We start from the raw sequence: 27403 nt of genomic DNA on the forward strand, positions 1-27403 counted from the left end.
CCTGCCTTGATGCCCGATGACGCCTGAGATAGGCACAGGCTCCCCGTGACCCGAGGTAGTTCGGATAAGCGGTAGAAGATGAGTGAGTGAGTGAATATTTATCCACCAATGCTCGTTTAGAGATGGAGTATGAGGAGAGTTCAGATGATGGTTATAACAAGAAGCACAGAATTAGCTCAGCAGACACGGCACACAAATGTAATCTTGTTTTACAGGGAATTCATGTTTAAAAACTGCTGTAATAAAGAAAGAGCTGAAAAAAGTGTGGATGTGAGGATTCATGTTTTATGTATCTCCCAGGTTGACATCTTTCAAGTACTGTAGTGTCATTAAATGAAGCAATGAACTAAAACTTTGATAAGAACGAAAGGAAATTATAATAATATATAATATAATATAATATATAATAATAATATAATAATAATAACAATATAATTAATATAAATTATAATAATCACGTTCTCCTGTTTGGTATGTATGCGTTTGAGAGAGATGTGTGTGAGATGTTCAGCATCTTTAAATATTCACCAGACTGATATTTTAAAAGAACGAAAGTAGAAAAAAATACTTTATTATATTACATGAAAAGAGAATTATAACCAGTGTACACTGTGAGTAAACTATTGACAGTCACACGCTGTTATAAGCATCACTCAGTGTTGCCTTATTCACACAGAGTTAAGGTGCATGTACACGTTGTGGTCAGTACAATAGTCTCCTTTCTTTATGTCCCTTACGAATTCTCTCATGGTGCTTCTCGATATCGATCGTCTTTTCCCCACCATTTTACAACATGTCCGACAGTATTCCATGTTCCACAGTGTGCGGCCTGGTTGTCCTTTCTGGCACCATCTGCTGGTGGATGTTTATCATGGCGATGAGGAGGATAAAGACTACCACTAGGTCATCTAAAAGCCCCAATGCCCTGCTGAAGTGCCCGGGCATAGCCTCTAATGGAGACACAAAGGATGCAGCTGCCCCGAATCCACACAGTGCCACTCTCAGCAAGAAGAGCCACACCAAACCGCTCATGTTTCCCAAAGTACGCAACAAAAGCAGCATAAAGAATGGAGCATCAAAGAGGTAGTCACTTATCTGAGGAAGACAAAGGTAGCATGTAAAACTGGTCTCAGCTATTATCTATAAAACATATTATTGTTTCTGAGGTTTTAGAGTTTCTATCAGTAACCAATGCCATCCCTTAAAAATGCAGAGGAAAATAATTACTGTCATCAAATATAATAATTACTGTCATGAGACAAGTAATGCAAAACTATAATTCTAATGAGCATGGAAGAAATTAAAAAAAAGTGGAACTCACTCTTCTTGGTGCTCCAGAATAGCGTTTATTATAGTCTTTAACATGGCTTAGTACCTCTCTCTCCTTCCTGTCTGATCTGCTCTCATGAAACAGGTGAAACATGACATTCACCTAGGTGGAACAAAACAAATATGAAAACCAAAAATGCAAACAAAAGACAGCAAAATGAAGGCAGGAATAATTTTTTTCTTCTACTTTGTACTATTAACAATATAGTTGAATTACTACTCATAAATAGACTGATGAGGACTGATACTCTTTACAGTTTCTTGGAAATTACATTTGATAGGTGTAATTTGGCATGCTTTTATTATGGGGTTAATACCTTTTGTCTGCACAAAGGGCAGCTGATAGCCTCTAAACAGCAGCTGTGTTTCCAGTAAGATATAAGACAAGGAGCTAAAGAGAGAGAGAGAGAGAGAGAGAGAGAGAGAGAGAGAGAGAGAGAGAGAGACTGAGATTATTGTCTGGAGTAAATAATCACAACCTCAATAACCATAAAGAACAATTACGGCATGAAAATACAACCTTTTTTATTTCGTACATTCCTTGTGTACTGACCTAGATAACTGAGTTAGATGTAAAGAAGGTTAACTTAAACACCTATGTTCTGTTCAGGACAGGACTTTTTTAAATAAAAGTAAAAAAATCCTAATAATCGTTACATTTAATATTGATTTAAAATAAACCAATATTATGTCCAATTATATAAATTCATTTTTCATTCGTGTTTCTATTACAGAGACTACACAAAGTCACTTGTCACTTGAGAGGTAAGGGAAATAAAAGTGTTTAGTCCTGGGTCATGTAAATAATAAACAAAAAAAATGACTTAGAATATGTCCTCAAACACTTCGCCAAACATGGGAAGGGGTTTGTGTTTCTACAGATTTCTGTAGATATTCTTACAACCCTAATATGTGTGGCGAAGATTATATATATTGTGTTTTTTGAGACAGCTCGGGTCACTGGCTCTGGCACGTTTTTCAGTTTGTGAACAAAATATGACGATGAAGCCTATATTTTGGTTCAGGCATCAAGGGGATTTCACAAAATGTTACAGATATGAATGTAAGGTCAGCAAGTTTATAGTCTCAAAGGCCAGTGCTGCATAGCTGCCATTGCTAAGGGTTTTATCAGCCTCTCTGGTTAAACAGCTTATCATATATAATAGAGTATTGGGACCAGGTCAAGTCGCTAAGAGTTGAAATGTTGAAATGATTGAGTAATGATTTTTAACACTCTGATATGCTAGCTTCTCCTCACAGAATCTTAGAAAACTAGTCGACTGTAAAATGGCTCTTTTATGATTACGGTTTAGGACTTTTCCTTAAAAGTAATGTTAATTTTTCAGGTAAATTAATCACACTATATCACATTATCATTTCAATAGGTCACATTATTTCAGGAGAGAATAAATCGAGTAAAGAAGTGTGTGATGCAGCCAAACATTTCAGCCTAGACTCGTTACTGCTGACCCATTTGTACTAGAGTGTTTTTATATGGAAAACACCTCATCATTCCTTTATCCTTAACTAGCTCTCTTTCTTCTCTCTTCCTCTTTCTCTCTCTCTCTCTCTCTCTCTCTCTCTCTCTCTCTCTCTCTCTCTCTCTCTCTCTCTCTCTCTTTCTTTATTTCTTTCTCTCTCCATTGTTGCTATGACAACAGTTAAATATTAAACACTGCAACACATACTGTAGTGGAGCCACATGACCTGCCGAGTGCTCCATTTAGTGAGTCTGTTCCTTGTTATCTGAACACCCATGCCTCATGTCTCTCTCTCTCTCTCTCTCTCTCTCTCTCTCTCTCTCTCTCTCTCTCTCTCTCTCTCTCTCTCTCTCTCTCTCTCTCTCTCTCTCTCTCTTTCACTCCACACTGTCCTGAGATCAGGTTTTTTCACTCTTTTTAGAGTCTGTGCTGAATCTAAGTAAATCTCTCTATAATTTGGAACTGTAATTTCCTTCACAAATAGAATAAGCCAAGACCATCTCGTCTTATGCTTAATACAAGTTGATTATAACTTAATTGAATATCATTATTCCCATAAAGAACTCAGAGTGTCCTAAAAGTCTCTCTTTACATGGGAAATGAACACTTTTTAGAAATTTTTTTTTATACTTTTTATAGACTAGATAGTCTTTAAAAATGGCTTTGACAGAAGAACATTTTTAACTTATTCTCACAGCTGGATCAGGATGCTGTTGTGAAGCTGTTGTGATGGACTTACAACAAAGTTATCATATCAAGCACATGACTGTTGCCAGACTTCTTAACAAATTCAAAAAGACAGGTCTTGCTGCGGACCAACCTGAGAAATCACAAGTCGCTGATAAACACAACTGACGTAGTGCTGTCACATACAGTCGGCTATGCATGGAGACTTAGGAGTCACCTTGTAGATCAGATTACTCAGTATGACTAGGGTCTAACTGTGTGTATAAAATGCTCTACTCACCACAGAAGAGATGGCCACAGTTTGTCTCCACAGGAAAAGTGGCTACATGTAGACATACAGGACAGTGGAGGTCCATTCTACCTGGAGCTACTGTTTGAGAATCCTGAAAAGTAAAATAAATGTCTTATTTCAGGAAAATCTAAACTTAAAATAATTGAGAAATTATATGAATATTCATTTCCTTATTGGGTTATAGCAATAAGGAAAACAGGAAGTAGTTCTCTTTAGTAGGAACAATTCTACATCAATCATGTGGTTATACTGTATATACAGTACACGGTCAAAAACTCTCTCACCTACACATTCATTCATAATGAGAATGGCATAACCTGTTAATTATCTGGCATTTTAGCTTAATGTATTTTACTGGATAATAGACGCATAGCACCCAAAATGCTAGTTAGTTAATACAATTAAATGTGTTGTGTGGTGTGTGTTCACCTCAACTGTTGCTTGTGTATCAGCCTTGTAGCTGATGTTCTCTGAAATCAACAGAAACCTACAAAAGTGAGAAAAATAAAATGTCAATAAAATTTTTAGTTTTTAGGATCATCTAGATCAGTTAACTCATGTACACGAGAGTAAAATAATTCTAATTATGATCAATGAAGAATCAAGTTTTCAAAGTCGAAATTATGCATTTTAGAAAAAAGTATAATTTTAAAGTGTAACATGTTTAACATCTCTGCATTACCAATTCTGGATTTCCATAAATGACTCACAGGTAGTGTAGTAACAGACTGCTGCTTACTGACTCATATTACATCATCCTTGGAATGTTAAGATTTACCAGAAAAACATTGAATAAAAAAAATAATAATTCCTCTTATTTACAGCTAATTATTCTTTGCTTTGTAACAAAACCCTTTTCCAATCCAGTTCAAAATAACTAAATCTGTTAAAAAAAATTTTCACTTAAAATATGTATTAAAATTCCAGCAGCTTTCCTAAAGCTTTACCATTAGAATTTAATTTAGCTTTTACATGTTTCTGGCTGTATAACATCCTTGACATGATGATGTTGACCTGCCATGCCTTCTTCTGCAACTGATATACTGTAGGTGTGTTCTTTATTGCCCCAACAAACTATTACACGGTTTAAAGTATGCGTGTCTTGATAACAACATTAATATCCGTCACGCTTGCACACCAAAACGTTCTAACCTGTCTGTGAATATGTGATATGAACATATTGACCATCTATAAAGTTAAATGATGTTTGATGTGGAGATATAAGTAATATGCAAACAAGAAGCTATTATTTGTGTAGATATTTTAAACCGTAATGATGTGACAAAATGTGGTGTACACCTGTAAAAACAATACACTAACTACACTATGACACTAGACATTGTCCAGTTAACGTTAAGTGTTAGGATATGTAACTGAATGCATCAAAACTTGTTTGGAAATTATATGGCAAGAGGTAAAACAAAGCACTTTAGGTTTTATTATACACAAATAATCGTTTAAATCTCTTACCTATTACACTGTAGGAGTTGTGGCAAGTGTGCATGTCTGTGCGTCTTAGTGTTAGACGAGAAGGCAGTGCTTACTGACTGCATCAGCCTACACAATAAATTTGACAGGCAGGTGAATAATTAACTAGAGGCCTTCAGAGTGCCCTTTTTTTGCATGCAAGATAGCTCAAGAGTGGCTCAATCAAATACCAAAAAAACCCTTGCATTGCATCCCATGTATTTACGGTTTTGGAATGTTGTGTTGGACTTAGTATAAATAAAATCAGAGGAAAAAACTAATAGGCATTTTAGATCATAGCAAGTAAGTAGTAAGGAGTGCCCATCTCATCCTTTGCTAGGAGACGCTTTATTTTGGTCCACATAGACAAGGACAAAGAATAACAGTTTCTCCTACTCACGTGACAGAGTTTGGGTTTAATTCAGGTGAGCCTATAGCTTGCTAATAATAATTTTCCATGTGTTAATACTGTCATTTACACATGCATTAAACACACAGTAAACATACATGCTAAGCTTAAAATAGACTTAAAACTAAGGAAAAAATATAGTTCTTAGTTTTATATAGTCCACACCGAATGCTATTTTTTACCTTTTTTACTATTATGTTCAGATTTATGTGTCCCTTTGCATACTCCCATTTCATACCTATTGTAAAGCCTCATAATAAAACTTTTGCCTGGATAATGTATACATTTTACATTACTTGCCAAAATGTAGAAGGTCAGGTCAGTTATAAATAGTAGCTATTGATCGAACAAGACCTTGACTGCATGTGGGATATCGACTGCTAAATAAACAACTTGCCACATTTTACTTTTGTGCAGGGTCAAAAATGGAAAAGGTCCAGCGTTTATTCAGGAATGAGTGTCATAGGACTGCTCCGCATTTCATCATCTGCAGTGAATGCCAAGTCCATGTGAAGTTTACTGGTTATTTTCAGCAGCTCCTGACCTGTTGGGCCACTGATCAGAAGGTCATGAGTTCAAATCTTAGGTCAGCCAAGCTGCTACTGCTGGGCACCTGAGCAAGGCCCTTAACCCTCAGTTGTATAAATTGAAATAAATGTACGATAAGGGTGTCTTGTAAATGTAGATGCAACTATAGAGAAGCAGTTAACTGCAGTGCTCAATTTTCTCTATTTGTTTATGACGGCCTTCACAGTGTTCCATGGTACATTGTAATGGTAATAAACGATTTGGAGTCTGCAGTGGGGCACGGTGGCTTAGTGGTTAGCACGTTCGCCTCACACCTCCAGGGTCGGGGTTCGATTCCCGCCTCTTCCTTGTGTGTGTGGAGTTCGCATGTTCTCCCCGTGCCTCGGGGGTTTCCTCCGGGTACTCCGGTTTCCTCCCCCGGTCCAAAGACATGCATGGTAGGTTGATTGGCATCTCTGGAAAATTGTCCGTAGTGTGTGATTGCGTGAGTGAATGAGAGTGTGTGTATGTGCCCTGTGATGGGTTGGCACTCCGTCCAGGGTGTATCCTGCCTTGATGCCCGATGACGCCTGAGATAGGCACAGGCTCCCCGTGACCCGAGGTAGTTCGGATAAGCGGTAGAAGATGAATGAATGAATGAGTCTGCAGTAACATGTCAAGATAATCCTAGGAAAAAACAACTCATCTTTATTTAGGTTTAATCACAATCACAAAAAGTGACGACAGCCGAACACGAGACTGAATGCGATGTTTTAATTCTAAACGCAGTCACATGCTCCATTATTAAAGGGTTGTGCAAGCAGGTTAATGCACGTATTTTATTTTATTTTGCTCTATTTCTTTTCACTTGTTGGTTGCTATATCATAATAAAGTTGGAAAAAAAAATATCTGTCATGATGTATTTTGATTTAAAACAAAACCCTGCACATTTAACAAAGGTTTATAGACATTTTATTTTTTACCTGCTTATTGCATTTTGCAATATTTTTTCCACACCTTGAGTTATTAGCTTACATGTATATACTATAGTCCTTATATTCTTATAGGCATTTACTCTTATTTTGTATTGCTAAAGCAATATCGGTTAAATTATATACATTTTACCGAAATAAGCGATTTGAATATGTATATTTTTAATGTATTACCCCAGTGCCAGGCATTTTCGTGCCGCATTCTGATTGGCTGTTCTTTGCTCTTGAACTCAAAGCATAATTGGCTTTTCACTCCTCAGTCCTGCGCTTTGATCCCGTCAATCCTCCAATCCGCATCAACAGAGTGCGCACGCACTGCGCCGCTCCGATTCACCAACACATTACGGCACAAACAGTGCGCACTCACATCAGACCCGGACGTGGAGCGCGCCGACCGTAACGTCCGCCTCCAGGTGAGGTCAAACGCAGCGGAAAAGGGAAGCGCATTGTTGACAGGTGGACGAAAAAAACTATATATGTTCGAGCTGCGACATTTGGAGAGATGGATGTGAACAAAACGGTGTTATGTGAGAGCCTGATTATTTGGGTAAGTTTATATTCACTGATATTTATCCTTCTGGTCCCTCGAGCGTCCTCTGGTTCTAGGTGTATTTACAGTATGTTGCCGTAAATCAATGACGATGTCATTACCTGTCGCAGGTAGTCTGATGTCGTGCACCGTGTTTACATTGTAATACAATTAAAGCTTAGTGAAGACGTTCGCATCAGATCTGAGGCTCTGATGCTTGTATTTTACGCACATATTTGTATTTTAACGCTTGCTCCTTAGCTCATGTTGCATGGACACATAGATAGCCAAATTGCTAAGTATCACAGGTGTAAACATCTAAATATTTCCATTATTATCTCATTTGCTATTTAGGAGGTCTGATTTTTCTGATGATTCATTAATAACTTTGGATCAGCAGCCACTATAAGGCCAAAACTTTGTGGACATTTGATCATCACACCCAGAAGTGATTCTTCCCTAAATCACAAAGTTAAAGGCACACGATTATATATAATGTCTGTTTATACTGTATCAGTCCCAGCATGACAAAGCCCCTGTGCACAAAGCGACATGAAGACATGGTGTGTTAAGGTTCAAGTGGAGGAACTCAAGTGTCCTCCACAGAGCCCTGATTCTCCACTGAACACCTTTGGGATGAACACCGACTGAACCCCAGACCTCCCAAACACTCAGTGTCTGATCTCACTAATGTTCTTGTAGCTGAATGATCACTAATCCCCACACACTCCAACATCTAGGGTAAAGACTTCACAGTAGATTGGTGCATGTTATAAATCTGTAATGGGATGTTGTTCAAACAAGAACATATGGTGTTTGCTATCCAGGTGTCCATCATCTTTTGCTCTCTTTGTGGTTAGAAGAATAATTTAAAAGTGACATGTTAACAACCTGTTGATTAATTATCTTTTGTCATATTAAATTGATGTGTAATTTCCAGTTCCATAACTCATAACTAACTAAAGTATATGGTTCTACACTCACTACAAATGCAGTACAAATGCATACATATTTCTATTGTTTATCAGGATATCACTATGGAATTTTGGTGATGTAGTGTAATGATTTTCTTTAGTTACTCGTCCCACAGTGAACTAACGCACATGGCCAACAATGAAAGACAAACATATAATAAAAATAGAATAAAATATTGCAGACAGATAAACATATAGAGACACATAGTTGTCTATGGAGATATGTAATGTGGGTAATATAGAATATAATATATTAAACTATACAAAGTGCAAACTGTTTTGTGTTGGTTTTGATCTCTGTGATCCTGTTTTGTGAATATGTTTGTATAGGATATGATAGTTCAAGAATTATTGTTGCAAAGTTTTATTTATATATATATATATATATATATATATATATATATATATATATATATATATATATATACTTTACTATTATGGTTCATTTAAATATGCACAGTTTAATATAAGTCATGTTGACCTATAGGTTTAACTCATCATGTAGTTTCTGTCTATTTGAGACAGTACAGCACAAACCACAGCCTATACAACAGAGCTTCTACACTCTTTTGCTTACACTAATCGCTACAACAGATAATGTAGTGTTTCTACTAGTGGCACTGCTTCAGGATTAACTGAATAACATGAAAAATATAGAAGTGTCTGTGTCTTTGAGTGAAGTAAACATTTTCTCTTGACTCTAGCAGTCTTTGAGAATGGGGGAGGATTCTGCATGCACATGGGTATTTGCATGCAAGTAATGAGGGATATTTGGTTTGCTTTTGTATATGTCTTCAGCTGCAAACGTTTAACACTGCAGCACCATGTACGACCTTGGCGGATCTGACCACAGGTGCTGCTATGGCACAGGCTCTGCATCAGATGTAAGTGCATCTTTCATTCCTCTCTTTTTATCCATGGCTGATTCACCCATTTTATTTTTTTTAGCGTTTCTCTTCCTGGATATTTCATAGAATTGTTGGTGTTCTGGTTGGGTATTATGCAGGGTGTTACTTGAGCACGGATACGCTCAATAGTAAACCAAGAAACATTTTTTTATCCTGCCACTCGGTGGGGGATTCATCATGTTTGCTGGTTGTTCATGCGCCCGTCTGAGATTCCCCTTAGCTTCGATATCTCAAGAACGTGTAATTGTAGGATTTATAGGAATTAGTATCGAAGCCAACAAATGAACTGATTATATTATGGAATGGATCCAAACAGCATGAAGGTCACAGCAAGGTCGAAATAATTTTCAATTTGTCCCTTCCCTTGTGTCCTTCTTGCATGTTCGTATTCAGGACCTAATGCTGCCTTCAGGTTTTGCTAAATATGCAGTCAATACTATATGAACAATGTCATATTTACAAATCAGTATACTGTAAATATTGTATTTTTTGATAAGCCTTGATATTCAAAGATAGAAGTCTGTCAATAATGTCATGCTGGTGTCTAATGTTACTGTCGATTTCAGTGGTAATTATGCAGGTAAATGGTCCATTTCTTTATTTTCCCTCAGTAAGAAGTGTTTGTTGGTAGATAATTCTTATTCATTTTAATTTAATACTCACTGATTCCATTTTGTCATTGATTCATATATAGTCAAGGTCATATCAAGGCTACTTAAAATGACATGTTCAGATTCAGGAAATCCAGCTGTGTCAGACTTTAGCTCTTAATAGACTGCTTATGGTTTAAAGTCATTTAATACACTGTACATGGACCCCAGTGTTAACCGTGCCTATATATAGTAAGTATATATAAGTATATATATATAAAGTTTCAGAATATACAATTGAATTTGCCTTGGATTGTGCAGAAAAATATACATGCAGTGAATATTCATCGAGAACAAGGTTGTATAATCTAATCCGGAAAGATCCGGTATGGGTGCGGGGTTTCATTCCAGTTAAAATGAGCCACATTTGATTCCACATGTTTAATCAGATGATCTCAGGCTTTCAGTAGACTCAGTTGGCTCCTGATTGATTGAAATAAAAACCTGCAGCACTCACTACAGTGCTTTCCGTACAACACTCTATACTCCTGATCAAGAACTCACCAAAAATATCATATATATATATATATATATACGTATATATATATATATATATACACACACACACACACACACACACACACACACACACACACACACACACACACATATATGTATATATATATACTTTTACACACATATATATATATATATATATATATGTGTGTGTGTGTGTGTGTGTGTGTGTGTGTGTGTGTGTGTGTATATCTTGAAGCATACAAGTTGTTAACATTCAGGATTAGACTTCTCAGTGTTGATACTCAGATACACATCAGTCTTAATAGTTTATAGGCTTATCAAGGATTTGCATTGCTGTGCAGTTAAACTAAGATTAGACAGATATGATAGCTTTATTGTTACTGTACAGGAACCATGAGATGACGTTTGGAGCAAAAACTAAGACAGTAGATAAAAAACAATTTTCTAGTTTTACAGTGTATCTCTGACAGGATTTGAATTTGTTCACTATAACGTTAACATTATAACACTTCTTCATTTCCGCTAGTACTCAGACCGTCATTGTTCTTGGCACGAGGCTTTCCAGGAGTCATACATTCTGAAACTTTCTCCTTACACAAATGTTGTTTATAATTGATTTACTCTCAGCAGAATAACAGCGCTATTCCTCGCACTCCATTAACCTGTTCTTGTTTAGAGATCCGTCCTGGTTCAGTGACAGCTGGCTGACGCGGATTAAGGATGATGTTGGGGATAACCTGAGACTCAAGGTAAACTACTGAACCTCCTGCTGTGCAGAATATCCACGTTGAGGGGTTTCCATTACACATCATCTAGCATTTTTAAAAAATGTTTTATTACTTTTTTCCTATTGTGTTTTTTCTGCAGTTGAACAACCTCAAGAAGATCTTGCAGATGATTGTTGATTACTATAACGAGGTATGTTGGAGACTTGACAAAGAATGAACATGCTTTTACTGTAGATAGCAGAAGTCTTCTCAGCATCGGTTATTGCCTCTATACAGCAGTGCCTTTGGTTTATACATAAATCATTTCCATCTAGATAGCAGCAAGGCTTTTCTTTATTCTTTATTAATTATCCTTATGCCATATTTTTGCTCCATTTTTCTGATCTACCTCCTTTTCTCTATCCATTGCTCTCCTTGCCTCCTTCAGTGTTATTCATCTCCTTTATCATTTGCTTATTTTTTGTGTGTGTGTCTTTGTGCGTTGTGCTAGGTACTGAATCAGCAGATCTCAGGCTTCCCAATGCCTGATGTGGTGCGCGTGGCAGAACTCTCCGACCCCGTGGAGCTTGGGCGCCTTCTGCAACTCCTCCTCGGCTGTGCAGTAAACTGTGATCGGAAACAAGGTACCTGTTCTACTCACCACAAATTTTCTATTAGCACTGTATTCGATTCCATTATTCAGTAATTCAGTGAATCAGCACTTTACTGATCTGTACCTGACGATTTATTACCCCTACTGCTCTGTGCTTTGTGCTCGCAGTGCAAAAAATGGCATCCTAACAAGTATCTTCATATAATAATAATTTCAAAATGATCTACTGTTTCATGTTGAAAGATTATGAGAAACTAAACCTAGATCTGTGTCCCAAATGACCTATTACACACTACGCACTTACACTATGCACTATTGTCTCACAGTTTCTAACGGAACAGAATTTTTGTGCTGATCACTACTCGTGAGCTAATTTAAAAGACAGTTGTAACTCATCTAGCGCACCAGAGTGTCGTCGGCCATCTTGAACTCTTTTTGTCATCTAGCATCGGTGCCTGGTAGCCCTGCCCCCTTTCACTACATAAACAAATCTGGAGTGTTGAGTCTATGAAGAATCCAACGTTCCACACTTCAATTTATCATTTAAAGGCGGGGTCTATGTTGTTTGAAAGCCAATGTTGACATTTGAAATCACCAAAACAAACACGCCCCTAACCCAAATGGGTCCCACCCCTGTATTGATAGCTCCGCCCACACATACATTTACATTTACATTTACAGCATTTGGCAGACACCCTTATCCAGAGCGACATACACAAGTGCTTAAATCACACACAAGTGCTTAAATCACACACAAATGCTTAAATCACACACAAGTGCTTAAATCACATACAAGTGCTTAAATCACACATACATACGTAACCCAGACAACTAATGGAAAGAAATGTGTCTTTATCATAGCTGAAAGGAAGAACAATACGATTGCAGATAAACAAACAAGCAAAAATGACACACAAGCATAATCATGCAAAGGACGACATATATTAGTTCTGTGAAACAAAACCAACGTTACTCACCTATCGAGAAGGAAAAAATCGACCTCGGCAACTTAAGTAAAGTTGGCCGCATATTCACAGATTCGAATTTCCAGAGTCAATAATACTCGCTGTTATAATAACTAAACGCTGTTACTAGCAAAACGCGGTTGTAGCTGCCTCTCTATATTACTACGATAGAAAAGAGGTGTTATTTGTGTAGTAAAAGCGTTTAGCTCAGGAGTTATTGACTCTGGAAATTTGAATCTGTGAATATGCGGGCAACTCGGCGTCCCATTGCAGGCCTTCCCGCTCCTTCAGTTCTGTCCAGCGCTGCAAAGCTGATCCTCTTTTAACACGGGTCCTACTTCTTGCCTTACCCTTTCTTCGCTTTCTTTCTTTGTTTTTATCCTCCATGTAAACTGCTTTCTGCTAATGTCACACATGCGCACTGAACACAATCTCCGCCCATATTGACAAGACACGCCCCTTTCTGCTCATTGGCTACACGTTAGTTTTGTTTTTGTTTTGTTTGGCATTCCAACGCAGTTTCCTGAAGCATTTCTCAAACAACAGCGACCCCACCTTTAAGTTAGTGCATCATCCTGGTGCTTGATGTGCACTTCTTCTTTTTGGAATTTTTAGTATGAACAAACTACTCACACTTTTTACGCTACTCAGAGGAGCCGAGTAGTGCATGGGATTTAGGATGCACCTTCAAATCATTTAACCGCTTTCTAGACATATTAATCCATTTTTAAACTTTTCTTTATCTTTAGCAAAATATTTTGCTCATTTTAAACATTGATTTTCAGAAAAAAGTAAAATCTCTTAGCTCTCAAGCTCTCAAAGTTAAATATGTCTATAAATCAGTTTAATAATCGTTATATTTGGTTTGCTGTATTCTTATAATAAGGAACAGTTAGACTAGATTTGCGTTATTATCACTTGCTGAGATGTCTTTTTTTTATTTGCGGTGATGAACCATGTTCGCGATGGTTATCGTGTGTTTGACTGTAACTCTCTTTCTCTAGAATATATCCAGATCATAATGACTCTGGAGGAATCTGTGCAGCATGTAGTCATGACAGCCATTCAGGAGGTCAGTCTGCATTAAGTTTTTTTTTATTTCTAATTATTCTATTTGTTTCATTTAACTTTCTGTTTTTAATTATTTTTTCTGCTACATCGGAAATTTATTATCTTAATATATTATATTTATAATATATTAAGTGGAAGCTCCATCGTGTGTGATCAGCCTCATATTTTAGTCATAAGTCATCTAATTTCTTAAGAATTGCTAGTGGCATTTATTACTGTTTATTACTGTGTATTAATACAGACTAATGGAAAGGAATTGAGGGAATGACGATATAGATATAGACCGTATCACGTCCTGATGAAGTGGTGTTTCCTCAACAAAACGTTGCCAAGTAGTTGGTAAAGGTGTTGGCTCTGAGCTGTAGCTTTCTCTCCTTACATCTCAAGTAAAAACATCTTGTAAAGTGGCATCATTATTTTCTCATGACACATTTAACTGCTTGATAACTCCATGTTGTGCTAGTTAGGAGAGTTAGCTGACAGAAGAGTGCTACTTTATTTTGCTTGGTTTTCCACATTTTCTTCACACTGTGAAATGCAAACATGTAAAATTATGAACCAAATGGACTTTGTTACAAAAGTCAACAAGAAATAGGATCAACCAAATAGACTTAATCTTTTGCACGTGTTTGACCTGCTTGTTAGAGATAAATGTAAACTTAACTCTTTTTCCCAGAGGCCAAATAATGGAATTTGTGTCAGTTTTGATTGTGCACATTTTCAGTATTGTCTTTAATGTCTTGTCACACCCCAGAATTTCTAGTATCTTATTTTACAAGTATTTCTGTTTTTATCCAGTGGGAACAAACACAATTATTTGTTTTCACATAAATGTTTCTTCAAATCTTCAAATTACATGTTGATATCAAACCCATTTCAGCTCACTGAGATGCCCCAAGTTCTTGTTCATAAGCATTTCTAAAATGTAAGCTTTATCTTTAACTACTAATAGTAGTGTGTGAGTTTCTCTAACAGAGGGGAAAAACACATGTCTCACACTGAAAGCCAACAGAGTCCTGACTCATTTTATATCCGTGTCAATAAATCATTTGAACAAATCATTGGTAAAAAAAAGGGCTTTGTGACAATATCCATTGTTAAAACCTCTATGCATATAAAATGTAATTTAATTTATTTTCTTACTGTTAAATCGAAATCTTCTTGTCCTTTGCCTAACTATAATTTGATGTAAAATATTTTTGCAGCTAATGAGTAAAGAGTCCATGACGCAGATTGGGACGGAGCCACAGGGGGACGTCGAACAACAGGTAAGAGAGTCAAGTGACCGATTACATGCTGAAAGCCTTTGCCTTGACTTTGATGTGTATTTTATAAGATTATGAAATGCTTGTGTTTGGCAGCTGAAGAAAGCTCTGGAAGACTTGACCGAGCTGATGGCAGAGAAAGATGAGCTAGCTCAACGCTGCCAAGAGCTCGACATCCAGGTGAGGAATTTGATTGCAGGCATCGTGGCAGAGACACATGATCATGAAGGTGCTGGTTCTTGCAGCTCACTAACTTCTTGCAGTATCTGTAATTGTCTGTTGTAGAACACAGAACCAGATCAAATATTCTGCCTGTAGCTAAGAAAAAACCTTGGTGTAGCTGATGTACAACCCTGTCCAAACACCAGGATGAAATACTTTAACAAAGGCTGACGTTTGTGACTCCTTTATCATTTGAAAGCAGACTGATTGCGTTACAGGCCGCATTTCTAGAAACCGAATCCATGAGCTCTGATGGTTTTTAAGCTGATGGTTGTTCCTCCCTGACTCTTGACGAAACGTTTTAAAAACAGTAATCGTTATAGTTCAGGTTCGATCCTGCAGTGTTTATATTACAGTCAGGCTGTTCAGACTTTTGTAGAATGCCTCTACTAAATATACACCTAGAACGTCAGGTTTTGTTGGACTAAATTCTACTGTAGGTAGATAAACACTTCACTAAAGTTTTGAGGCCACGTTCAGGGCTTTATCTTTGTAGTCAGTGTAATCTTTTCTTCACACTGTTGTAAGCTGATCCATTGCTGACTGATTTTTGACAGATTGAGTAGAAACGTGTCCTTGGTGACTGAGAGGTAAGTCCAAATGCATGGCTGTAGAGCCTTACCGAAACCTTACTAAAGCCTTGTCCTAACCAACCTAACAACCTAACACTGGGGGAAGTTCTCACAAAACCCCCGCTGCAGCTGTGTTTGTGTTGTTTTTAAAAACAAAAACCATTAAATTTAACATTTAAGACTCATTCGGTGGTTAACATCAGCTAATATCCCTACACTTATTTCTTTTTCGATATTCTCTCGTTCTTACTGTGACAAAGTTGATTAGTTTTCCTGCTTTATAACATTTTCGTTGGTGTTTTTTATATAAGGAATCGTTTTCAAAAAGGTACAGATGGAATTCTGTCTTTGAAATTTGATTATACTTCTTTATACTTATCTATTTGAAGAATTCATCTTTTTACGGTTTTCCATCTGTAATTAAGAAACATTATAATGTTAAATTAATGCTAAATAATGGTTCCTGTAATGACAATCACAAGATCTTTTACTACAAGGTAATTTACACAGCCACTTTAACCCCTGACCCTGTAAACAGGTGGCAATTCTGCAGGAAGAGCGGAATAGCCTCCTAGCGGAGAACGATGTCCTGACGGATCGAACCAATCAGTTGGATTCCTTTGACGATCCCAGCACTCCATCTGGGAAGAAACACAGTCAGCTCCAGCTGCAGATAGAACAGCTCCAAGAAGAGAACTTCAGGTACTTTTCACCCATAGAGCTCACACAACACATACTTAACTGTACTAGCTTTACAGTCTGAAAATTACAGTTCAGTGCAGATTACTACAGTTTTATCCAAGTGTATATTGTAGAGCTGTTTGTTTTGATGTGCTTAGAGTGTCAGGCTGATATAACATCTACCTGTGGACACTCCAGATGATCTCAGCCCTCTCTAAAATTACCCACAAACCAACCGGTCTGAGACTCAGGAGAAACTCTGAGCATGGTTTGTTTGTGGGTCGTTTTGTTTGTTCGAATTGCATTTGTGTGATGTGAACGTGAAGAAGTACCAGCTTGCTTTGCGTTTTGTTATATATTGTCGCTGTCGGGCGGAAACCTCGTATGTCCAAATTTTGTCAATTTCATGTTTTTTCACATATCGATGCTATTGGTCAGTCCCCACGTGGGTCTGTTATTTTTACAAGTTATTAACCAATCTAAAGTCTTGAAAATAGCTTGAGCGCAAATCTCATAACTCCATTGGAGACTTCAACTGTCCACCTCTTCCTCACTCTGCGGGAGAGCTTCACGGCATATTTCTCCTCAATAAGAGTCGCAACGAATCAACACGTCTTCTGAGGTAAATGTCTTCAAAACACTGGGCTCAAAGAAAAAAAAATCTTGACACCCGCTAGTTCTGGTGCTCGTCTGAGGACAGGAATTTAGCGCAAGACGATCCACTGCAACGCGGACTAAACCCTGTGTACTGCAGATAAGGTACGGCGTTTTTTTAATTTCCTGAAAAATAACGGTTTTGGAGATACGAGGATTCCGCCCGACAGCGACGATATGTATATTATATATATATAATATATAATATGTATATATATATATATAAAATATATACACACAACATATATGTTATATAATACATGTAAATAGTCAGATTTTACAGTTTTTCTGCCTTCTTCATGTCGTTCTATGTGACTGTAAGACTGGAGGCAGCCAAAGATGATTACCGTATTCACTGTGAGGAGCTGGAGAAACAGCTGGTCGAGCTTCAGCATCGTAACGATGAACTGACCAGCCTGGCCGAGGAGTCTCGTTCGCTGAAGGACGAGCTTGACATACTGAGGTGCATCACTCACTCAAAGGAGTGTATTTTTTATTACATTGTCTTCTGTGAACTATTTACCTGAGGGTTTCATATGTCTAGTTCACTCGCTCACATATTCATAATTCACATATTAAAAACTTCACTAAACTTGTGAAGTCTCGAAATAATCTCATTGTATTTATCTGTTCAGTCAGTTGATCAGTCTGACATATGAATGTGTGTGTGTAGGAGCTGCTCTGACCGGGCAGTGAAACTTGAAGCCTCTGTGGAGACGTACAGGAAGAAGCTGGAGGATCTTGGCGACCTGAGACGACAGATGAAGGCTCTGGAAGAGAAGAACGTGACTTATATGCACAACACTGTCAGTCTGGAGGAGGAGCTTCGCAAAGCCAACGCTGCTCGTGCCCAGCTAGAGACGTACAAGAGACAGGTAACCGTATACCTCATTTATGCCTTTATAGCACACAGTTCAGCTGAAGTTCAGGTGGCTTCCTGTTTACTGTATGTCCTCACTATTTAGCATACAAGAGAGAACCATTTGAGAACCTCAGTGGTCCATTATATGTCCAGTAGAAAATCATTTCTCATTCATTTTGTGTCTGGAAACTTTAAATATATATTCAGTTCAATTTTTATAAGTCTATGGATGACTATGAACATGTCTTTATAGATATATTTTTTTTGTCCATAAATATGTAAATAAGATGTAAAATCTTACCCAGAGACTGAAGTATAATCTAAAAGGTGTAGTATACACAACCCTAGGTGTGCAGATGTACACATTTACATATTTTTAAATCAGGTTCAGGAGCTTCACAGGAAGTTGTCAGAAGAGACTCGCAGAGCCGATAATCTGGCCTTCGAGATGAAAGAGTTTGAAGAAAAGCATGAAGCCGTACTGAAAGAGAAAGAGGTATAAACTTGTACCAGTTCTATATCCACAGAATAAAAAAGCTCATACCCGAAGTTAGCATTTGATTGTATTGTATGTATTTTTTATACCCATCTGCCAGAGGATCATCATTGAGCGAGACTCTTTAAAAGAGACCAATGAGGAGCTTCGCTGTGCACAAGCTCAACAAGACCAGCTTCTGCAAGCAGGTACGTTATTAGATGTACTATAGAGCCCTATTCGGACGGGATTAGTTTTACGTGGGGACGTGGGGGTAAAGTAATTATTACCAGAGCTTCTCTGTGATTTTAGTCCCGTCCGAATGTGCCATCTCGGTAATCATTACGGCGACTATACGGCGTCAGTAAAGATTACGGCGACTTTTACCTTCTGTAAAAAGGTCCGGGAAAATGACCTCAGGTAATACTAATCCCGTCCGAATAGACCCGCTGTAAATATGTACGGTAAAATTCCGTCATTTCCTGTTTAAAAGTTTTTGGCGCGTTTTGCAAGCATGGAGGCGCCATGTTGTCTGTTTGCGCACGTGATAACAGGAAGCAACGTCATACGCACATGACGACAAGGAGGTTACTGTGGTGCGTAAAGCGAGTTACCCCTCCCACTTCTGCTAGTTTTACTGTGATGTCTTGTCCAGTGCGAATTAGCCAATTAATATTACAGACGTCCTGAGGTAAAATTGTATTACTCCACGTCCCCACGTAAAACTAATCCCGTCCGAATAGGGCTTAAGAAACATAAGAAACATAGTGTGGCAAAATATCATTAATGATGCACTGACTTTTTCTCATGCAAACATCACGATTTTCAAAATAAGAGGATTTTGAGCTACTGTGAGATGTACATATGAAATAATAATAAAAAAGAGCTTGAGTTCAAATTAATGAACAAATCAACAAATCAATTGATTGGTTAATTAATTACTTAGTTAAGTTATATGGAGCTCATCAGTTGCTATGAACAGTTGAATGCAAAATTATTTTTTAAATCGTATCTTCTGTTATCAATACGTTCGTTCTGGTAGCCGCTGTAACTTTTTATTGTTGCCGAATTCAGGTAGTGGTGACTGGTAGTGGAAATATACAGCATTACAACATTGTGCTGGTGTACAACAAGCCCAGTCACCTTGTACAGTAATTACCATATTTCCAAGAGGACTTGAAGGTAGTGTTAACTCCAGTTATAGAAGCCCAAACATTCTCTGTTCACAAACACACCTGAACCAAATGAGGGATTGAGAATGAGCTCCTGGGATGAATCAGGTGTTTGGAGCAGGAAAACTTGAATCTCTGAAGGCTGGTAAACAATTAGGACTGGTTCTAAGATATGTCACACACATAACCTCATCAAGCAAAGCACAGAAATTTATTCAGTTTCATGTCAGCTGAAATGAAGGAATTAATTTCAAATCTACTAATGTTGTTGATCTATAGAAATGTATAAGACTGGGAGTCCGAGCCGGGACAACTTGGCCGCTGAGATGTTGCCCACTGAGTACAGGTATTGTGTGTTTTTCATTGTGTTGCACTCATTAGTTTCTGATTCATGATGTATGTTCTGCCGGGAAGGAGAGCTTTGATAGCTCGTTTGTTTTGTGTAAAAGAGAGAAGTTCATTCGTTTGCAGCATGAGAACAAGATGCTGCGAGTGCAGCAGGAAGACTCTGAGAACGGGCGCATCACTGAGCTCCAGATGCAGCTGGAGGAGGCAAGGCGTTCACGCAGTGAGCTCGAAACTGAGAACAGGTAAGACACTGTATACGTCTAAACATCTGACATCAACTGCACTCACATACTGGATATAGTGAAAAAAGTGTCGTTCTACTCCTTAGCACGCATATGGCGGACAAACGGGAAGTGAATTCTCTCAGACAAACTGAATTTCCTCAGATATAATAAACTTTGTGCAAATGACAACATTATCAGCCAATATTATATCATCTTCCTTCTAAAACGAGGTGTACATTAGCACAGGAGTGGTGTATAGTGTTAACACGTATGTTTTTTTTTTTGTGGAATTGTACTACTTTTTATTTATTTGTTTGTTCATTTATTTATTTATTCATCCTCATGGATATAGACTCTAGAAAATTGGAATGCTTTGTGTTTGGTAATGTGAATTAAAATCTATCAAAGTACTTTTTACTTTATTATGTTTTACAGGCAATGTAGTGATCTTGGTTAGCTGTATTTATTAGGAAATATTACATTGAAATCCAAATAAATGACACTGTCCTTTGACCCAAGGACCAAAAAAAGAGAAAAATGCAAAGAGGATTAAAGAGAGATTAAAGATGAAAAAGGACTATAACCAAGAGTCAAATTTAACACTTTACAAATAAATGAAATTCTATATTATAAATTAATTATAATTTGTTTGCTTTCCTGCACCAAAGTGTCAACATAGATGTGTTCAGGAAAACGGCCCCGATCTGTTTTAGTTCCGTTGTAAACCGCAGAAGAGGTTACATGCACAATGTCTTATTAATTGCCGTACATAACATATTTTCATTCAAATAAAATAAAGGTTTCTACTGTAAACATTTGTACTAGAAACTAAAACAGACACAGCACCTGGCGTTTCCTGTAAAACTCTGTATGTAAATCGTTTCTACCTAAAAGATCAAAATGCAGGTACTTTTTTATTTTTTATTTTTTATTTTTTTTTTTTAAATCATATTAGCTGTCAGTCTCCAGGTAGCGTTGTGATACCCAGCTGTTTAGAACACAGCTGCAATCATTTGCTAGCTAATAAAGTTTAACACATGTTAGCAAGTCAGCTATGATCATAAGCATTGGTAGGAAAAACTGGTTTCCCTGCACCGAGCTTGTTAATGAATGGTCCAAGGCATTTACAGGATTCCCCGATTTCCAAGAACAACAGACAAGTGCTTGTTATAATGATATACTAAATGGTCATGGTGGTACATTAAATGTGACTGTAGCTGTAGACATTGTCCATATTTTCTCTCAGGCTGAACAGAGAGCGCATCAGTGAGCTGCAGCAGCAGGTTGAAGATTTGCAGAAAGCTCTCCAGACCCAGGGAGCCAAACCTGACGATGTGAGTGTGCTGCTCTAACACGCACACTGTTCATGTGACTCTCAGTACAGTCCACATTTCTTTGTCTCATCGCCCTCCTCTACACACCACACTATGACAAGCCTTTAAATGGATTGCTTCCTTTTTTTCTTCCTTCTAGTCTCACCTGAAGAGGAAGCTGGATGCTCATATGTAAGTTATATTAAACTGTTATATTAGCCTTCTGAAGTGTACTGTATGAGTAGTGTTGCAATAAAGGAATCTGATCTTCACTACAAGCTGGAAGTGTAAGCAGAAGTGACGGCTGGTCAGGATATTTAATGGGACAACTACAATCTAATACCGTATCAGTAGCTTAAAGGTGCCCTTCCACACAAAACCGTTTTTACTTGTATTTTTTGATATGTGTTCGGTCCATATGTGTTTGTGTTGTGTCGTGAATGTGAAAACGAACTGTTACCTCCCCGGTCAGTTCTTGCCACTTAAAAGAAATAAGGGGAGAAATCAGGTCAGTTGGAAAAGCTGGTCAGTCTGACGTCAGAGTGACTGAGCTCATTACTATTCATGAGCTCTCCCACTTGAGACCACGCCCCCAGAATTCGTGTAGCTCAGTGAGTTTCCTATACAGCAAGGATGGCTGAACGTCAACGGGCTTGTGAAGAAGCCATTCTGCCGCAATTCAAGGTGATTGTAAACAAATTTCCTCTAGCCTAGGCTACTTATTGCGCTGGGTGAATGAATAGTCATGCTCTCATATCCTAGCGGGTAGCCAATCGGAGCCAAGCAGCATAGCTCATTTGAATATTCATGAGAACTGGCGCAAATCGAGCTGAGTCTTCCTGCAGGCTTTCTATACCACACTAGAATGGCTTGAAACAAGGTAACCAAGGCATTATTTCCACAAGAAAATGTTACAGAGTCCATGGTAAACTTCAGACATTACCACAAAAGTAATGAAATACGTGTGGCAGGGCATCTTTAATCCACTGGTAGCATAATAAGAATGATGGGAGCACACACACTCACACACACACATACACACGGTGTTAAGCTCCGTAATGATGTTAGTCATGAGGTTCATGCCATGAATAACAGTCTGCTTTTTAGTTTCCCTTCCTGAAGGAATTATGGATGATTAATTAATTAATCCACCCCAATTAATCCAAGATGCCGATTCTGATGACGTCCGTCTTGAAGAAATGTAGCTCATCGCTAGGAGGTGTTTCACTCTGAGTAATCACCTGACATGACTCTCGTATATCTACAGAATGGGTTTAAAAGAATCAGCCACAGCCTCATTTTCATTATTTTATTCCATTTTTGAGCTTTTCACACAGGAGTTAATCCTGGGTTAACTACCCATTTTTTAACCCGTGTTAACCCGTGTTTTAATGCCGTGCTAAACCTGTACAGTGTGAAACAATGTGGTATTTAACAAATTACTGGAAGTTAGAGCAAAAAAAAAGACTAGAAAGCTATGAATGATAACGGTACCTGCTGTGGTGCAGATGTGAAAGCATGAGACGATACGTTATTTAAAGCAGTTTGTGCTGTATTTATTCATTCATGCTTGTTGATGGCTCAAATATACAAATAAGAAGAAGGCTAATCCAGGCTTTAGGTCTGATTATGTCTGATTATGAAGAGCCAGGATTAATTGTTAGCCCCAGGTAAAGTGTGAGCAGTGTGAAACAGTATAACTCAGGATTGTTTTTACCCAGAGTTTCTAATCATCCAGGTAAATATTTCAATTCAAATGTATATTAAGGCCACATGTACTTTAATAAAATCATGTCGGGAAAATGAATCGAGAAACGTTTTTGAAATATAAAGTCCCTTCCAGCCTAAGCATTAGCCGAGCTGTAGCTACGTGTGTGTGCTCGATCTCACAGGGTGCAGCTGAATGAAGCACAAGATGAGATCATGAAGAAGAAGGAGCTACTGGAGGACCTACAGCCAGATGTGTCTCAATCCTGTGAGTCTCAGCTTAAATCTCTGACATTCTCCACACTGCTTCACTCTTATTAAAAAATAAAGCTTATCACAAAAGTTTTTTTTTTTTGTAACATAAAAAAATACAGATTTTGTGAAGTCAACCATTTATATTGTATTCTCTTCAATCCTTGAAACAGTATTTTTGTAATTGAACTTAATATTCATCATAAAACAAAAAGATTCCTGAAGACAATGTGAGAAAGGTGCAATCATACCTTCCGTACGTTTAAATGCCTTTAATTATAAGACAACTAAGTTCATGTAGAATTTTTCCAAGTACTAAGTGTTACTGATAAATCACACACACTTTCTTTTCATTTTAATCCATTTAAACCCGAACTCCAGTTGATCATGAATATAAACTTTGATATGAGGTCCATTTGCTTTTCCAGCAGCACTGAAGGTGGATGAGCTGATGGCTGCTCTGAAGAAGAAGGACGATGACATGAGAGCGATGGAGGACAGATACAAAATGTACCTGGAGAAAGCACGCAATGTAATTACACACAGATAATCAAAACGCATAAAACTACATATTCACTTGTGTAGAGAAACACATACTCTGAGCTCCCAGCCTTCTGATCATTAGCCCAACATCTTAACCACTGAGCTGCCACTAATTATTTTATGTCCACGTGGTATTTTGCCCAGTAGCTTCTGATGACATCCATTTTACTCGTGTACTCCTTTAAACTGAACACTAAATAACTGTGATTGAAGAAATAAAAAAACCAATAGCATCTGCATGCTCATTCTCAACTAAGGGTATTTTAGTTTAGTGTGTATCTGTGTAAGTGAGAAATCTACACAGACACAGGAAGAAAATTCTGTACACACTGATTCTGTTTAATGATGTGTGTGTGTGTGTCTGTGTGTGTGTGTCTGTGTGTTTGTGTGTGCACCTGTGTGTGTGTTTGTGTGTGTTTGTGTGTGTGTGCGCCTGCGTGTGTTTGTGTGAGCGTTTGTGTGTGTCTGTGTGTTTGTGTGTGTGCGCCTGCGTGTGTGTGTGTCTGTGTGTTTGCGCGCCTGCGTGTGTTTGTATGTGCCTGTGTGTGCTTGTGTGTGCTTGTGTGTGCTTGTGTGTGCTTGTGTGTGCTTGTGTGTGCCTGTGTGTGCCTGTGTGTGCCTGTGTGTGTGTGTGTGTGTGTGTGTGTGTGTGTGTGTGTGTGTGTGTGTGTGTGTGTGTGTGTGTGACAGGTGATCCGTGCACTGGACCCAAAATTGAACCCAGCCTCAGCTGAAATCCAGTCACTGAAGAACCAGCTGTCAGAGAAGGAGAAGAGAATAATTTCTCTTGAGGTCTAAATTTGGCTTTATGTTTTATATCCCATCCCTGTAACACTCTCAAGTCTGATTGGTCAGAAGGTTTTAATTCATTGTTATAACATTCATTGTATTTGGCACACGCCCTTATCCACAATGATGTACAAAAGTGCTTTGAAGTCTCTATCAATAAATACATGGTTCATTAGGTTACAGACTTAGGACATCATCAAGTTAAACTCTGATCAAGACTACGCCCATGTCATGTTTATTTCTTACTTGTTAACGTTTTCCTCTTGCCCTGTATGATCTGTTGATTGTCCTCCACAGAGAGAGTGTGAGCAGGCGAAGCTCAAAGAGTATGAGGAGAAGCTGATAGTGACTGCATGGTACAATAAGGTAAAGAGAAATTCTGTAAGACTTTGTGTAAATAGTGTACATGTATAAGTCAGTGTCTTTCTCTCTAACACATACACACACTTGTTTGCACAGAGCCTGAATTTTCAAAAGTTGGCGATCGAGTCTCGTCTGAGCGGCTGCTCTAACTCTCTGGTGCCACCTGGTCAGTCCTTCTTGGCCCAGCAGCGTCAGGTGACCAACGCACGCCGAACCATGTCAATCAACGTGCCTGCCAGCTCCTCCAAGTGATAACATGACCTTCCCTCTACTCACTATACCTGGTTTTCCCTTTTCTCAAGTGCACACTTAAGTGACCTTAAACACCTTGAACTCCTAAATAAAGGGACAAGAGCGCCATAATGTGAACGTTAGCACTTAGGAACCCCCCCAAATAAATATAAATATATTTATATATATATACACACACAAACAATCAAGCAAGGATTTAACAGTTACCAAGCACAGTAACTTGAATTTTACAGGATATTACACTTTAATTACACCATGCGCACTACAGCCTCTGAAATTAGTAACATAAGACAAACTTAAACAGCTGTATTACTGGCTTGTTTATGATTATTTCAGAGAGAGACACATATCACGATCTTTTGTTCTTGGGTTTAGGATGCATGACGAAGGCTAAACTGGACTTCCGATAGTATTCTATGCAGTCAGGTAACGTGTATGATTATAAGTATGAATACTAACTACTATTCCCCTCAATGTGTATCTGTTTAGAGAGATGTGTGTATATCGACATTGCATTTAATCTCTCAGCTTCCATGCATGTTCACAAAATCAGCTATGATAATGGATAAACGATCAGGAAATACGCATACATGGTGCTGGACACCAAATGCTCAATTTTTTTTCTACTACCTAAATGTCTACTTTTCTTATAAACAAATGCAAACCAGAAACAATTACCAATCACAGAAATGAAAATGTAGGTGCTATATCCAGTCTTTAATTAATTAGAGTAAGCTGTCTGTACCGTTTTATTTATTGAATACAGAATTTGACTGTGATTGGACTTTTGTGTGCTCTTATGAACAGCAGCAAAACCTTTTTGCCTCTTCTATATTTGATCCGGGCTGTACAAGCGTACAAGCATCAGATATCAGGATTAAAACACCAGCTCACGGTCATGGCATCCCAGCCCAGTCGTTCTATTATAGGATGAAATGCTGTGACCCATTTTTCTGCTTGCATTCTGGCTAGTTTTTTTTTTTTTTTTGTCTTCTTTTTTATGGAAAACATTTGTGACCAGTAAATGATTCTTTGCTGCAGTATAGATTTGTAAGGACTGTAGGTCAGTCAGAGGGTCAGAATAATTTGATGTTGCATCATACAAGTGTGATTAGTTTTTGTTGGAAAATATTTAGCCAGTGTTCCTCAATAGAGATGCTTCACACTTTTGCCCTCAGCAATCAAGATCATCTGGATGAGGGATGAAAGTGGGTGCAGCCTGTGGGTGTAACGCAACACTGGTTTAATAAACACTACTTTTGGTTCCGTTTACACTCTTAATGATTAGTTTCTTTAATAGTCTCTTACTCTTTAATTTGCTTTCTATTTTAATTATTATTATTATTATTATTGTACTGAATATTAGATTTTTATCCTTTCCTGGAAAATATGATGAAACATTGATAAATTCAGATACTTATGTAAAACACTAAAAAGCTTGACCTTGATTAGTAAGTGTTACATGTTTTTGTCAAACATAAAGCTTAATAAAGGAAAAAGAAATGGCTATAATAATAATCTATGGATATCTAAATCTTGGTTTTCTGCACTAAAATAAACACCCCTACAAAAAAAAGTGTTGTTTTTTTTATTGAAATTATTGAATTTATTGAGATGACACTCGTGGCTCTTTTGCATGGTGTTATA

At 37.8% G+C, this 27403-nt stretch overlaps 2 protein-coding genes across 3 annotated transcripts; one reads left to right on the forward strand and one right to left on the reverse strand.

The window, feature by feature from the left end:
* Window positions 1-487: 487 nt before the first annotated feature.
* On the reverse strand, window positions 488-5360 carry si:dkey-183n20.15 (RING-HC_RNF170 domain-containing protein). The gene is made up of 6 exons (XM_060865055.1): window positions 5260-5360; window positions 4219-4276; window positions 3778-3880; window positions 1647-1720; window positions 1322-1432; window positions 488-1095 (listed from the first exon to the last, which is right to left on the reverse strand). The coding sequence occupies exons 1-6, from the start codon at window positions 5340-5342 to the stop codon at window positions 787-789; spliced, it is 738 nt and encodes a 245-aa protein (XP_060721038.1). The 5' UTR covers window positions 5343-5360; the 3' UTR covers window positions 488-786.
* A 2117-nt stretch (window positions 5361-7477) lies between these two features.
* Window positions 7478-27315, forward strand: hook1 (hook microtubule-tethering protein 1). Of its 2 annotated transcripts, none has more exons than XM_060866749.1 (22): window positions 7478-7712; window positions 9467-9552; window positions 11383-11455; window positions 11574-11624; window positions 11925-12057; window positions 13996-14063; window positions 15268-15330; window positions 15424-15507; window positions 16660-16823; window positions 17779-17919; window positions 18130-18331; window positions 18704-18814; window positions 18915-19002; window positions 20245-20311; window positions 20415-20555; window positions 21784-21871; window positions 22011-22042; window positions 23743-23825; window positions 24241-24341; window positions 25043-25144; window positions 25439-25507; window positions 25601-27315. In XM_060866749.1, exons 1-22 carry the CDS (start codon window positions 7668-7670, stop codon window positions 25754-25756), a joined length of 2148 nt encoding a protein of 715 aa, XP_060722732.1. In that variant the 5' UTR covers window positions 7478-7667; the 3' UTR covers window positions 25757-27315. The 2 variants fall into 2 exon arrangements, with proteins under 2 accessions (XP_060722732.1, XP_060722731.1); XM_060866748.1 differs by having other exon boundaries at window positions 7481-7712; window positions 24238-24341.
* Window positions 27316-27403: the final 88 nt, after the last annotated feature.

The sequence above is a fragment of the Tachysurus vachellii genome, chromosome 3 (genome assembly GCF_030014155.1).
Source record: "Tachysurus vachellii isolate PV-2020 chromosome 3, HZAU_Pvac_v1, whole genome shotgun sequence".
Classification (NCBI taxonomy): Eukaryota; Metazoa; Chordata; class Actinopteri; order Siluriformes; family Bagridae; genus Tachysurus; species Tachysurus vachellii.

Excerpts from the sequence above, each read along its gene's own strand:
- hook1 (XM_060866748.1), top strand. The coding sequence starts at position 7,668 with ATGGATGTGAACAAAACGGTGTTATGTGAGAGCCTGATTATTTGG. Across the intron at positions 14,064-15,267 it reads TCATGACAGCCATTCAGGAG|CTAATGAGTAAAGAGTCCAT; the intron begins GTCAGTCTGCAT and ends ATATTTTTGCAG. Across the intron at positions 16,824-17,778 it reads CTCCAAGAAGAGAACTTCAG|ACTGGAGGCAGCCAAAGATG; the intron begins GTACTTTTCACC and ends TGTGACTGTAAG.
- si:dkey-183n20.15 (XM_060865055.1), bottom strand. The coding sequence starts at position 5,342 with ATGCAGTCAGTAAGCACTGCCTTCTCGTCTAACACTAAGACGCACAGA. Across the intron at positions 1,721-3,777 it reads CTGTGGCCATCTCTTCTGTG|CTCCTTGTCTTATATCTTAC; the intron begins GTGAGTAGAGCA and ends CTCTCTCTTTAG. Across the intron at positions 1,433-1,646 it reads GCCCTTTGTGCAGACAAAAG|GTGAATGTCATGTTTCACCT; the intron begins GTATTAACCCCA and ends TGTTCCACCTAG.